A 12,485-nucleotide genomic window follows, 5' to 3' on the forward strand; every position below is an offset into this window, starting at 1 on the left:
ACTTCTTGTGTTGTAATAATTCAGGCTATTCACTTACCTCTCTTTATGCCAAATATTAAAGCAGATCTGGTTACTTTTTAAATTTCAGATTGTTCAAGCGGTCCTATTTTATTTTGATTGTAAAGTAGAAGATTTTGCATGAAAAACACCAGTTTCAAAGACCTGAACTGCAGATAAGGCAATCATGCAGGAGATGAAGCATGAAGGGATGATGCTACAGAGCACAGTAATAGCATTGTGTGTCAACCCTGCTACTAAACATCCACAATGCTAAAAGAAGACCAAATAGAAAAAAAGCACACCTTGAAATCCATACTAGTAACAACTTAGATCCATCTTTTCTGTCCCACTGCATTTAATGCACTTCTTTGCCTTTTCAGATTGCGTTTTAAATGAAGTAGCGTCTCAGAATTTAAAACATGCAAGAGAACGGGAAGACTATAATCCATCCAGTGTATGTATTAGATACAGTAGAGGTGACAAAGCAAAAATGTACCAGATTGCCTATGAAAGACAAATATAGAGCAAAATAAGACAATTACTGCTGTAGGAACAGTATAGCACTATTTGTACTAAATGTCTTGCTTATTTTATTTTAAGACCAATTCTCACTTATTTCAAAATTATTTAGTTGGTTTTAGGTAGTAACCAGCACATAATGTAATACCTTATTATTCTAAATCCTAAATTATCCTGCTCTACTATCCTAAATAATACTCTATTATCCTAAATAATTATTTTACACAAAGAGAAGTTTGTTTATGCTGCAGTGGGTATGGTATCATAAAAATACACTAATTGTAGACAGACATAACAGAACTACCATTTAAAAATAGAAGAGAATCTTGTCTAAATGGGAAGGTAGCACAAATAAAAGCCCAGCTGAGACCAGATGGCTGGAGAAGGGTATGGATTAGTTTTGCAGTCTGTGCTAACCTGTCTCCTCAAAGTAGTCCCATCGATCCCTGAAAGCTTTCTTACTGGGGAGTTTATAGCCTAAATACAGCTGCAAAACTCCAAGGATTTTCTTTGTAGCATGCACTTGTTGAGCTCAGAATTAAATTCTTAGAGGAAAATTTCTGAATCTAAAAAGAAGAATTCTTATGATAGAATGTCAAAAATACAAATTCGGAGTACCTATTTTTCACCTTGTTTCATTTGATTCACAGAAAGGCAGCTGGCCATGATGGACAGCTTATGGTGCTACTCTGCTTTGCAATGTGGAAGATGAGAAGCAATTTTAGCTGGATTGCAGGACCACTGCCAGCTACAGGAGACAGCATAATCAACGCTTGGCAAAATCTGCCTCATTCTTCAGCCAAGTGTCTGCCAGCCAGAACCCCACTGCTTGAAGGATGGTAACACTAAGGAGAGAATTTCTGCAGGGGAAATTAAAATTCAGAAAAGAAAATAAGACTGTGATTTTTCTGGGTTTCATCAAGATTATAGAAGATTTTTCCCTTGATCCTCCAGGAAATGCAAAAATTTAAATAAACTTGGGATTTGTTTCATTTGGATGCTTTAAATTATTCCTTTGAGCCTGTAAGGCCTATGGTCCCTGAACAGACTTCTGCAGCTGCTGCACCTAATTTCATTTTGGCACAGAAAGAGGCTAGGACATGTCTGTGCAGTGCAGTCTTGCTCTTCTCCCTCAAGCAGGAGCTAGAATCATGATTTAATAAAATTTAAAAGTGCCTTTCATCACCTGCATTTGTACAGACTGATAGCAACTTCAAACACAACGAACACAAGCAAAGAAAGCAGAACGTTGTTTACAGGGTGACAGCTGGCTGGCAGGCAGAAATACAATTATGAAAGATAAAAAAGGTAAAATAAAAATGTAAACTATTGATTTCTTAAACTAATTCAGAGCTCTGTTCCTCTTGTTGATCAATAAGCCATGTTCGCTTATGATAATCCAAGGAAAGGTTTGTGGCACTCACACATCACTTAGGACAGTGAAGGTTAAAGGGACTTATTTTCCCCCATCCTTGGTTTTCTGGTGCTCAAAATGTATTTGGAAAGAACTGCTGTCTGAAATAGATATAGGATTGCAGGCTTTAATGTAAATTGGTAAACATATTGTCATAATAAAAATCAAAGAAAAGCAATCACCAGCAATTCAAAATCCCCAGCATTATCTTGGATATAGGGATGAAAGTATGAACTCTGTCAAGCTGTTTTAGCCTAGTGCAGCGTAAAAAGCAATTTAATATGGATCACAGAGAAGTCAGAAACCAAGACACTGCTGATCCAGAGATCAGCAATCACTGTCAAAGCAGACAAAGCTGCTGTTTCATAGTTCTTGGCCTCTTCTGCATTGGACTGTCACCCAGTGCCTCCCTCACAAGCTATCTGGGACTTGCTTCTGGTTAGTAGGAGTAGTGGCAGAACCTCCCCCTGCCCCCTTGTCAACCCGTGACACCTAAATTCAGAGAACACAATCAGTTCACTAAGAGATGAATAAACTGAGTGAAGGAAGGTGTGTATATATATGTATATATTTTAAATTCTATTTTAAATTATATTAAATGTATTTAAACTTTGACAGATTAATGTCTTGCTCAGCTCCCACTCCCCATGAACAAAAGAAAGATGCTGATGAGTAGAGCACCCTGTACTCTTCCAGAGACTCTCAGACATTCACTCCCTTAAAGACCAATCATAGAAACTGAGTTAAAATGAGGGGTTTTGAAAAGAAAGTATGGGAGAGCCTTGCTCCAAGTTGAGCTTCATTTTTAAGCTGGCAAGACTGACAAATGAGCTGATTTTCAAAATTTAATCTGCAAGAAAAAGTCACATCTTTCCCCCATCTGTTTATCTAGTAGCATCTGTAGACAATATCAGTTTTCAACTCATTTAGTATCTGTGGCCTAAAGTTAAAAAACAGTCATGAGTCATTGGCCTGGGCCTACAAAATGTGAAGTTCTGCAACTGATCACAACCATGGACTTTACAGTATTTAGTTTCTAAGAGCACTGAAAGCCAGATACACTGCTGAATACAACCAGAGATAAATATCCCCTCTAACTGAAAATCAGTAGCTTGAACTCTAAGGAACTAGCTAACAAGCTAAGGAGCACTATTTTGCAACATTATCTGCTCTGATTAAATACTCCTCCAACAAACAGAAGAATTTAGCCTTCAAGATTGCACGCATAAAGCAAAATCCTCTGTCTACGGGACTTGATCACATCCAGCATCTTACTCTTTCCACTTGTGTCCTCCTCACAGGATTTCGTGCTGCTGCAAGACTCTTGCAGACTGTTTCACTCTGAGACCAGCAAGGAGAGTAGGTCCACAAAAACACTGCAGAATTTAGCACTAGAAATGCTGGGCACAAAATTCCCTGAGCTAACCTACCAGCTGGAAACAAAGTAAGGTTTCTATCTGGGCAAAGGCAATTTCAGAATGTCAAAAAACCAAAGCCCACTTAGTACTGGACTGTAGAGATATGTCCTAGGGAGACCAGAAAGAGAAAACAGTACATGAAGTGACTTTATATGACTCCAAATGCTAAGGAAAAAATTCTTCATCTATCCAGTTTGCATCTGCAACAGTAATTTCAGGAAACTGTTATTAAAAAGCTATCTTAGCTTCAACCACTCAAAGGGATTTATTTCCCTTAGAAGAGTGAATTAATCCGTTCTTGTCTCTAAATGTATGAGTTTTCTCCTGAATTTCCAGGTACAAACCCCTGAGTACCTATACAAATTCTCAACTAGCCCATTCATTTTTCCTGGAGGGCCTATCTTGAAATATCTCTGATAATGCCAAGAGTTGTTTCTTTCTCTGAACAGATGGTAGCCACAAAGGCAGTATTCATGCACAAATGAAGTAGCATATCTCGTACCAAAACTCAAATGGACTCACTGTAAAGTAGAACTAGTCATGCTTTAGAGAAAAGCATCTTGCACCTTTACTTTATGTAAATAGATCATGATGAATCCTTTAACATCTAGACAGAAACCCACACATAACACTTTTAAATCCCATTCCCATGCTCATAATATAGTCTTTAGAACCAATATGTTGGTTTTCTAATTTTTTGTGGTTTTAAAATGCACTTCTATAGACATTTTAGGAGTTTTTACCTTTGAATTAGCCCTAGTTTTGAGCAGAAATTTGATGATGAATTAATTTTCATCTCAGAACAGCTCATGTTCAGATTTAAGCACATCTTATCTTATTCAGTCACCAAATTATTCTGAATAATTTGTGACCCACACACACAGGGTAATAGTTTATTTGGGCAGTTCTGACTTTAGTCTTAAACTATCAGAAATTTTGGCACAAATGTACTGACAAATTCATGAAATGGTGATCAAACCCAGAGGCAGTCTTTTTCAGCTTAAAAAAACCCGTCGGAATTATGCCAGATGCCTTTTCTGATCAAATAAGACAGGAAACTGAAAGCAAGACAAAGAGAAAAGCTGTACAGCCTCATGGTCTTCTGAAACAACAGTGTCATGACAGCCCATGCTCCATGGCATTTGCATCTTCATCTGATATAGTGACTAGTGTTACATAACAAAGCTTTTTCCTGCTATTCCCTAAAATTAAGTGCAGTATACAGTATGTTATGTACACTTGTATCACTGACAGAGAATAATACAAATACTCTGTTGCCAACTCTCAAATGGCAAACACTGTCTTTATACAACTCAATTTTTTGGCTGTATATGGAGCTCTTCCTTTTTTTTTTCATGCCTGATAATCTGCCTTGCTTATGTTGCAATTGCCTCTTTTCTTCTCCCCTCCTCAAAACTCTTTGGAAGAAAGGATTTTACTTAAAATGAGGAGAAAGTATTGCTCATTCTAACACAAGGTATTGGTAACCAAGTCTGCTAAAACAAGGACTTGCACAGATCAGAAACTAAGCAGCATTTTTAACACACTGCTACCCCTGATCTACAGTTTGGAATTCTTATGAAAAGAACATATTTTTAGTATCAGATTATTTATTATGTTAATTCTTTTGTTTGTTGAGGTTCTTTCCCCTCTCCAATTTTAGTCTTTGCTTTTTTGGTATACTGTCCCAAAAAACTGTAATCTGCCTAGCTGGAGCATAAATATATTGCTGCCTGTGAAAAATATGATTAAGTACTAGAGAGCACTGTGGTGATACTATTGTCATATATATATTTGTCTATTAAAAATCTCTTAGGGTTGATGATGAAGTTCAGTTGACTATAGGTCCTATTTTTTGGTATTGTATTAAACACATCAACCATCCTTCAGGCTGAACCTCTCGTTATCATAAGGTGTACCTGCAGAAATGCATGTCTTATTTCCTTGAATCAATCATCTTGTTTCCTTGAATCAAGCTCTACTATTATTCCCCATACCATACAAAGTAAATAAAAATTTCAGCATTTCTTGCCTGTATTAAGAGCTCAATATCATATGTATTATTCATCTAGGTAACATTCCTCTCCCTACTTTAGCAATTAAGATTTCTGCCTTTTACTGAATCGAATGGGGAACAATCTCATTACAACGGCACAAACCCAAAAAAGTTGTACTGTCCATTTCTGTCAATCACTGCAAACACAGTTCTAGAATTTCCAGAAATCTTTCAAGTGCACTTGCTGTTCCATGTAAGATATTAGATATTTAGTGCAAGATCCATCTCTAAAAAGAGCAGCAGTCTCCAACCTGCAATGACAGAGTGACCGACTGCAAAAAAAAGGAGGGAAAAGCCAATTGTCCTACCGGTGAACTCCGCTGTTGCACATAATGATGTGACAAGCTCCCAGCCTGCTGCAGAGCTCAGACGACACCGAGAGCAATCCTACGCCGGAAGCGCTGCACGCGGTGTACGCGCAGGCGGCCGTGCGCTTGGAGCGGATAAACGACCCTATGAGCCGGTACAGCTCATCCAGGCAGTTGAGAGGCCTCATCAGCTGCAAGGGAGGAACAGAGAGACAGCTGAATATTTGCTCCTGAGAGCACACAAAATACTCTAACAGAGTAGGTCATCAGAGATGCAGGTAGGACACCAGGTCTGGCTGAGAAAGCCAAATTCCATGAAATAAATACCAAACACGGAGTCTTCTGATACATGACAACTTTCTAAAGCTTTTCAGTTCTCCCCATCACTGTTTCCTTCCTAGTTCTTGCCTATGGAAGAGTTTTTCACTTCCCATGAGAACTGTATCCATTAATGGCCTGGGAAAAGAATGGAAGCCATAAGGAAGTAAAATACAACTGTACGCACATACAGGAAGATACCAAGACTTGTTAATTGACTTGCTGAGAAAATCAGCTTGCCTTTATGACAACACTGTCCTTTATTTATCAAATGTCTAGTTCCTAATCCTGACTAACAACAGCAAAAAATAAAAATTAACAGATGTGACAAAAACATACTACAAAGCAATAACAGTTAACTTTGTAGTAAGACTTAAAATAATCCCAGCATTACTGTACTAAGAATGAAGTAAAGAAGGCAGCTTTCAAGTGAAAAGCTTGTGTCGGAAGAGAAGCCTTCAAAAGTGATCTAGCAACGAAAACCTGTATCTCATGGTGCTTTGTGTAAATGAGATGTTCACAATACAAATTTTCAGACCATCTAATTCCAAATTCCCACTTCTCTTTATTCCAGAAACACTTAAAGATTCCAACAAATTCCCATGCTACTCAAAGAATTAACCTATTGAAAGACAGATGAAATTCCCTAAAGACAGTTTTAACTAGTTAGAGAAATGGCAGCCTCACTTGGCCCTATGACAGTTACTTCACTGTAAAGCACAGTTGTCAAGAAAATCAGCTATAAAAAATAGCATATTTTAACCCAGGTGCCAGCAGATTTAACTTGGTTTAGGTCCTACTGGATTAATTTGCATCTGTCTAAATTGATTTTAGCTTGTGTCATCTACTAATGCTATAGACAATGGAGTGAAAGGTACAGCCAAAACTGGATCATGCATTCAACTCTTGGCTTGCTCCAGTTGCAAAATAAATGCATTAACTTAACCTAGCATCCCCAGGTCAGATATGGATTATGAGATGCTTTTCTCTTGCCCTTGAATTTTTTGCTGAAATAGATAGGGAACAGGTTTAGGGGCAACAAACACTTCCCTCACAGCTAAACATCCCCTGCTGCACCTGTGACTGCTAGGCAAGCTGCTGACTCCCGAGGGAAGGAGCGGCAAATGTCCTTCTTCCCCCGTGTGCAATCCTGCATGGATCCAAGAAACAGGAACCACCAGTCTGTTAAAACCAGGGCTGATACTGACATAAAATTTTAGTCTGTCATAGGGTTCAGCTGATGAGCACTGTTATTTCTCAAGCCATAGTAGATAAATCACTTTCATAGGCAAGACCCCAGGAATTTCTTTATTCCCCCTACTGGGGTGCAATACATGAATTAACTCTTCAACAAGAGAAGAGAGCATTAAATGAATTTTTATAGCCCCTGGGATCTCTCAGCCACAGAGGTTTAAAGACAGATGAAAGCATTTGAAGAAAGCCTAAATAAGAAGATTCAGAAGAAATTCTTCTGAGCAGGATGCTGAAGGAGTATTTGGAAAAGCACTTCCAGCTTTCATAAGAGAATTTCTGCCTGCACCTGTCCTTCCCCATCATACCCCACGTGCTCCTAGGGCAGTAGCATTGCTCTGAAAGCACAGTGAAAAAGGAAGGTAATGATTCCTCTTCTCAAACACAGAAACTCTTCTGCCACACCTTTTAATACAGAACCACATGGTACCACCTACCCCAAAAAACACAGGTGGGACAAAAAGCTGCAAGAGAGCTCCTCCTTCCCCTGACCCTCTCCCCCAGCTTTAAACAATTCAATTTTTGGTGGAATAAGTCTCAGTAACACAGTGTGTAACATGCAGAGTTTAATTAGGAACTTAACATTTTTATTTACCTTATCTATGTAAGCTGCTTTAGATGTTGAATTTGGAGGCAAGTTTGACTTGTCCAGGTAGAACGCCCTGAAAGAACAAACAGACAAGTAAGGCAAAAACTAATTGTTTCGAGTCCTGAACAAAATTTGTACAAGGGACTATTCTTAGACACCATCCTAAGGTTGGAGGTTTTTTTCAGGTTATGGTAAGAGGGTGAAGGAGTAATACAATAATCAACATGCATTATCAGTCCTTCTTTTAAAGTAATTAAATAAAAAGTAATAAAATAAAGAACATTTTTTTTGTTCTGGAGACAAAAAAACCTGTCCCTCTGCCCTTTGACAGTACAGTGGAAAATTTTAACATTCAGTTATCAGAAAAAAAAACAGGATCTGGAAGTGGCTTTCAACAAAGCTATCCATGGAAAAAAAGGTCTGTGGCAACTGTATGGATTTTAAGAGTGACTTTGGGAAAACTGGCACAGAAACAGTCCCTGAGCTTTTCATTCTACAAGCTTTTTTTATATTTGCTGTATATAAGTGCAGTAACGTAAAAGCAGAATCCCCAGCATGAAACACAGTACTGACAGAGGAAACATTTACATGTTCATAATATAAAAAGAAACAAAAAAGCAGAAATCCTACAGGGGACAAATATGCATTATACATGTCTTCTTCAATTCAAGAACCCTAGAGGAATTTTTGTTTTAACTTTCCAACTTATAAGCACCTTAATTGCTCACCACAGATGAGTGATCATTAAGCATCTCACAGGTAAATATCACACTTATCTTTGTGATAAGATCACAGGTTTTACTGCCTCTGTAGCAACACTTAAGTAAGTCTGTCACTGCCACAGCAGTCAAGTTGGACCAGATGATCTTCAAAGGTTGTCTAACCCAAACCATTCCATGTTTCTTTGATCACAAAACTCATTCTGCTGGTAGTAAAGCTCCAAAAATCTCCTGTGGCAGCTGAAAATAGAAATATTTGGTAGACCTCCCTGCCTACCAGTGAGAACCAGGCAGCATCTACTAACGCAGAAACTGGGCAACATTTAAATGAAACAGAACATGAGAAACCCAACTGAACTGTGGAACACATAGGGGAAAAAAAGAGATTTTCCAGTAACAACCTCAAGGTATCACTGTGATCTATCTCCACTGTGTGTGCTCAAGGCACAGACCTGACTAAAGGTCACAAGTGAGCCACAACCCAGGCTGGAACTAAGGAGATTGACAGCCAAATTTCAGTTGCTTTATAAAATGAAAAAAAAAAAAAATTAAAAAAAAATTATCTTCTTGCATCCTAGCTCTCAAACAAGAGGATCATCTGGATCCTCCAGTCATTAAAGCACTGATTCATGTAGTACACAAGGCTAAAAATTGCTCCCCCTCTTATTTTATTATTTCATCTAGGAGAGAAGTTACATTGTTGTACACTTGCTGGGCTGGGGTGCAGACTGCAGATCTGAATACCTGTTACTATTAAATAGTCTGGAATAATTGAGTTGATGAAAAAATCCATACAATCCATCCAATCCATCCTTTACTTGTCCAATCCATACATTATTTGTAGTTTTGAAAAACAAGTTCTCCCAAATTTCAGGTTTGAACTAATTCCCTCAGAAAGCACAGCAAAGATAATCTAGTTCTGTTCTTCCATTAAACCTGTTGCATGATCCACAATGCACTCTGTGTCAAAGGAAGCTGGACACTATTGAAAGGAAAAGAGGTTTGTGGAGAAAATTACTCATAAATCACTTTGAGTGGCCACAGCACATAAAAGCTACCTCAGCAGCAGCAGACCAACCTTTTTTCTGTGTTAGCAGAACGACAAAACAAAGCTTCATGCTGTTCTCCCCTGAACATTATCAGTCTGAAAGCCTATACTGCTTTTTACTGCCATAGAATAGGAAAATCTGCTTCATTCAGAGACTGTTCAGCAATCCCATCTCTTTGGACTGTTATTCCAGCAAATTCATCTGCTTTAAATGAAACCAGAAACCAAATATAGAACAGTACACTAATTAATGGAGTGCATGGAAAATAATTAACTCGGGGTATAAAATGAAATAACATGGACACTGGAATGGAATATATGGTTATAGGAATTACTCCATTAATTCAGGCAATTATTCACTAACCTAAAAAAACCCAAATAAAAAATCAACTATACACAACATTCATTTTAAATATAAAAATATCCTGTTACAAGTGAAACTATTCCTTCCCCATCAGATAACACTCCCAGATGTTTCTCAAGTGCTTTATTTTTATTGCTTTTCATAAAAACTGTCTTCAGTATTTTACAGAACATGACAACCTGTGGACAGCATATAAATTTCCAAAGCACTTCGCTTAATTACTAAATGCTTGTTAAGGTCCTTAATCATATTTTATGGGAAAAGTTAATGGCAATCTTGGCATGGTGCCCAATTTGGACAATATTTTCTAATCCATTTGAAATGAACCAGAATGAAATCATAGTTCTTTGTCTCCAAATGTGATGTTAGTTTAGCTTTTAAAGCCTTGCAATTTCTCTAAGATCCAGCAGAAAAGCCTTCCTTTAAAAAAAGAAAAGGTAGATAATCCAATACACAATAAATCTACTGAGGATTATTGCTGTGTTGGACTTTTGTAAGGTATCCCCTACGCAGCAATGTCAAATAACAGGGACAAGTATCTCAGGGAAAACTAACACCAGGATAAGGTAACAAACATCTTCGGGTTCAAAAAGTAAAATCTCTCACAAGATAAAGGCTTTCCCAAGATGTCTTCCCAGAACCTGAGTACAAAGGAAATGCAGAAGTACTGATGTTTTTAGTGAAGCATTTTACAGGGTACCCTCCAAAACTCACAAAGACATGTATAAAGTCCTGAAAACTGAAATTTTGCAAACAGAACCCTAAGAAGGTTTCAGACCTGCAGAGACACACATTCCTGAGTAACTTGGAACAGAAAGATAATTCAAGCAAATGCAAGTGTTTAGTCTTATTCTCAATTTCTTGTACCAGTAAGCCCACAGTGTTATCCTACGTATTGCGAATCTTTTTTTTTTTTTAAATACAAGGATAGTAAAGAATAATTGGAAAGGGAGAGGTAATGGGGGAGGTAATTGGGTTATGGCATTAAATACCACGAAGTTGATGGTTCTGCTCTAGAATGGTTTTGCTTTGATGTTACAGCACAGAAGAATTTAGGATTTTATTTCCACAGCCCGCATGGCAAACATATAAATTAGTTCCTACTGTCCTCAACAGAAGCATGGAAATGGATCTCAATTCTACTAGATTTTTTGTCCTTCAGTCACAAGATAGTCAAGACCATCTAGAAAAGCAGAGTCAGCAAACTGAGAAAGGACACATCAGAATAGAGGTGTGGAGTAGTGAAGTGTGGGAGTCCCTAATTATTTTCTTCAGTCAAATTAAAAAGCACATATTTATGACACAGATAAACAGTATCTCTGTATTTTTTCATCCTTATGCACACATACTTTTGTATTTCTTTAATAACAATTCTATATTCTGCCATCTAGTTTTTAACTACACAGCTGAGAGTGTTCATAACATGCTTACTGTATATATATGTGTATATATATTAATGCATATAAATTTGTAAATACATTTATATACATTTAATATATATGTAAAAATACAATTTTTTCAGTAGTGAATGTGTCCATTTTCTGTTATAGCAAATTATTTCATGTATTCTTCCCACCAAATGGCAAATCTCAATATCCAAGTATAAAGATAAATTACCAAGTACAATTACCTTCTCAACCCATGTTAAGACTCAGCAATTTTAAACCATGTTTCCTAGCATCTGTCAGCAATACAATCCTATGTACAGCATCACCAGCATCCTTAGTAGTTACAGAAAGTTTTAATTTTAACAACTGAAAAGCTTCATGACAGTACCATGATTTTAAATTGTCAAAGAGCATATACAGTAATATTTTGACCTCTCACAACTATTGTGAAAACTGAAGCGCAGAACAGAAAACTTTAGCACCATGTGGCTCTAATCACATGTAATTTGTATTTAATGAGCAAGAAACTCAGTAAGCCCTACCCCTTGGTAAGGTCTTAACACCCCCGTAGCGTCACTGGTGAGGCCACACCTCCGATCCTGTGTTCAGTTTTGGGGCAGTGACTACAAGGAAGACCTTGAGCTGCTGGACTGTGTCCAGAGAAGGGCAATGAAGATGGAGAAAAGCCTGGAGCACAAGTCTTACAAGGACCAACTGAGGGAGCTGGGGTTGTTTAGTCTGAAGAAAAGGAGGCTCGGGGAAACCTTATTGTTCTTCTTGTAATGAGGTGGGGGTTGGCCTCTTCTCCCACACAGCAAGTGATAGAACAAGAGGAAATGGCCTCAATTTGTGCCATGGGAGGAATAGATTGGTTATTAGGAAAAAAAATTTGTTCACTGAAAGGCTTGTCAAGTGCTGGGACAGATTGCCCAGGGACATGGTTGAGTCAGTCTCCCAGGAGGCATTCAAAAGTTGTGTAGATATGGCACTCAAGGACATGGTTTAGGGGTGGACTTGGCAGTGCCAGGTTAACAGTTGGCCTCAATCGTAAAGGTCTTTTCCAGACCTAAATAATTCTATGATTCCTGGCATA

The 12,485-nt window shown here is 37.9% G+C and overlaps 1 protein-coding gene across 2 annotated transcripts in view; it reads right to left on the reverse strand.

Moving 5' to 3' along the window:
* Positions 1-12,485, reverse strand: part of PREX2 (phosphatidylinositol-3,4,5-trisphosphate dependent Rac exchange factor 2) — a 171,664-nt gene that overhangs the window by 25,125 nt on the left and 134,054 nt on the right. For both annotated transcript variants that reach the window (XM_041464435.1, XM_041464434.1), the window contains exons 37-38: positions 7,880-7,946; positions 5,716-5,906 (exon numbers count right to left, since the gene is read on the reverse strand). In XM_041464435.1, coding sequence (XP_041320369.1) covers positions 5,716-5,906; positions 7,880-7,946 — 258 coding nt within the window. The remainder of the gene's footprint in view (positions 1-5,715; positions 5,907-7,879; positions 7,947-12,485) is intronic.

The sequence above is a fragment of the Pyrgilauda ruficollis genome, unplaced genomic scaffold (genome assembly GCF_017590135.1).
Source record: "Pyrgilauda ruficollis isolate IOZ18807 unplaced genomic scaffold, ASM1759013v1 scaffold18, whole genome shotgun sequence".
Lineage (NCBI taxonomy): Eukaryota > Metazoa > Chordata > Aves > Passeriformes > Passeridae > Pyrgilauda > Pyrgilauda ruficollis.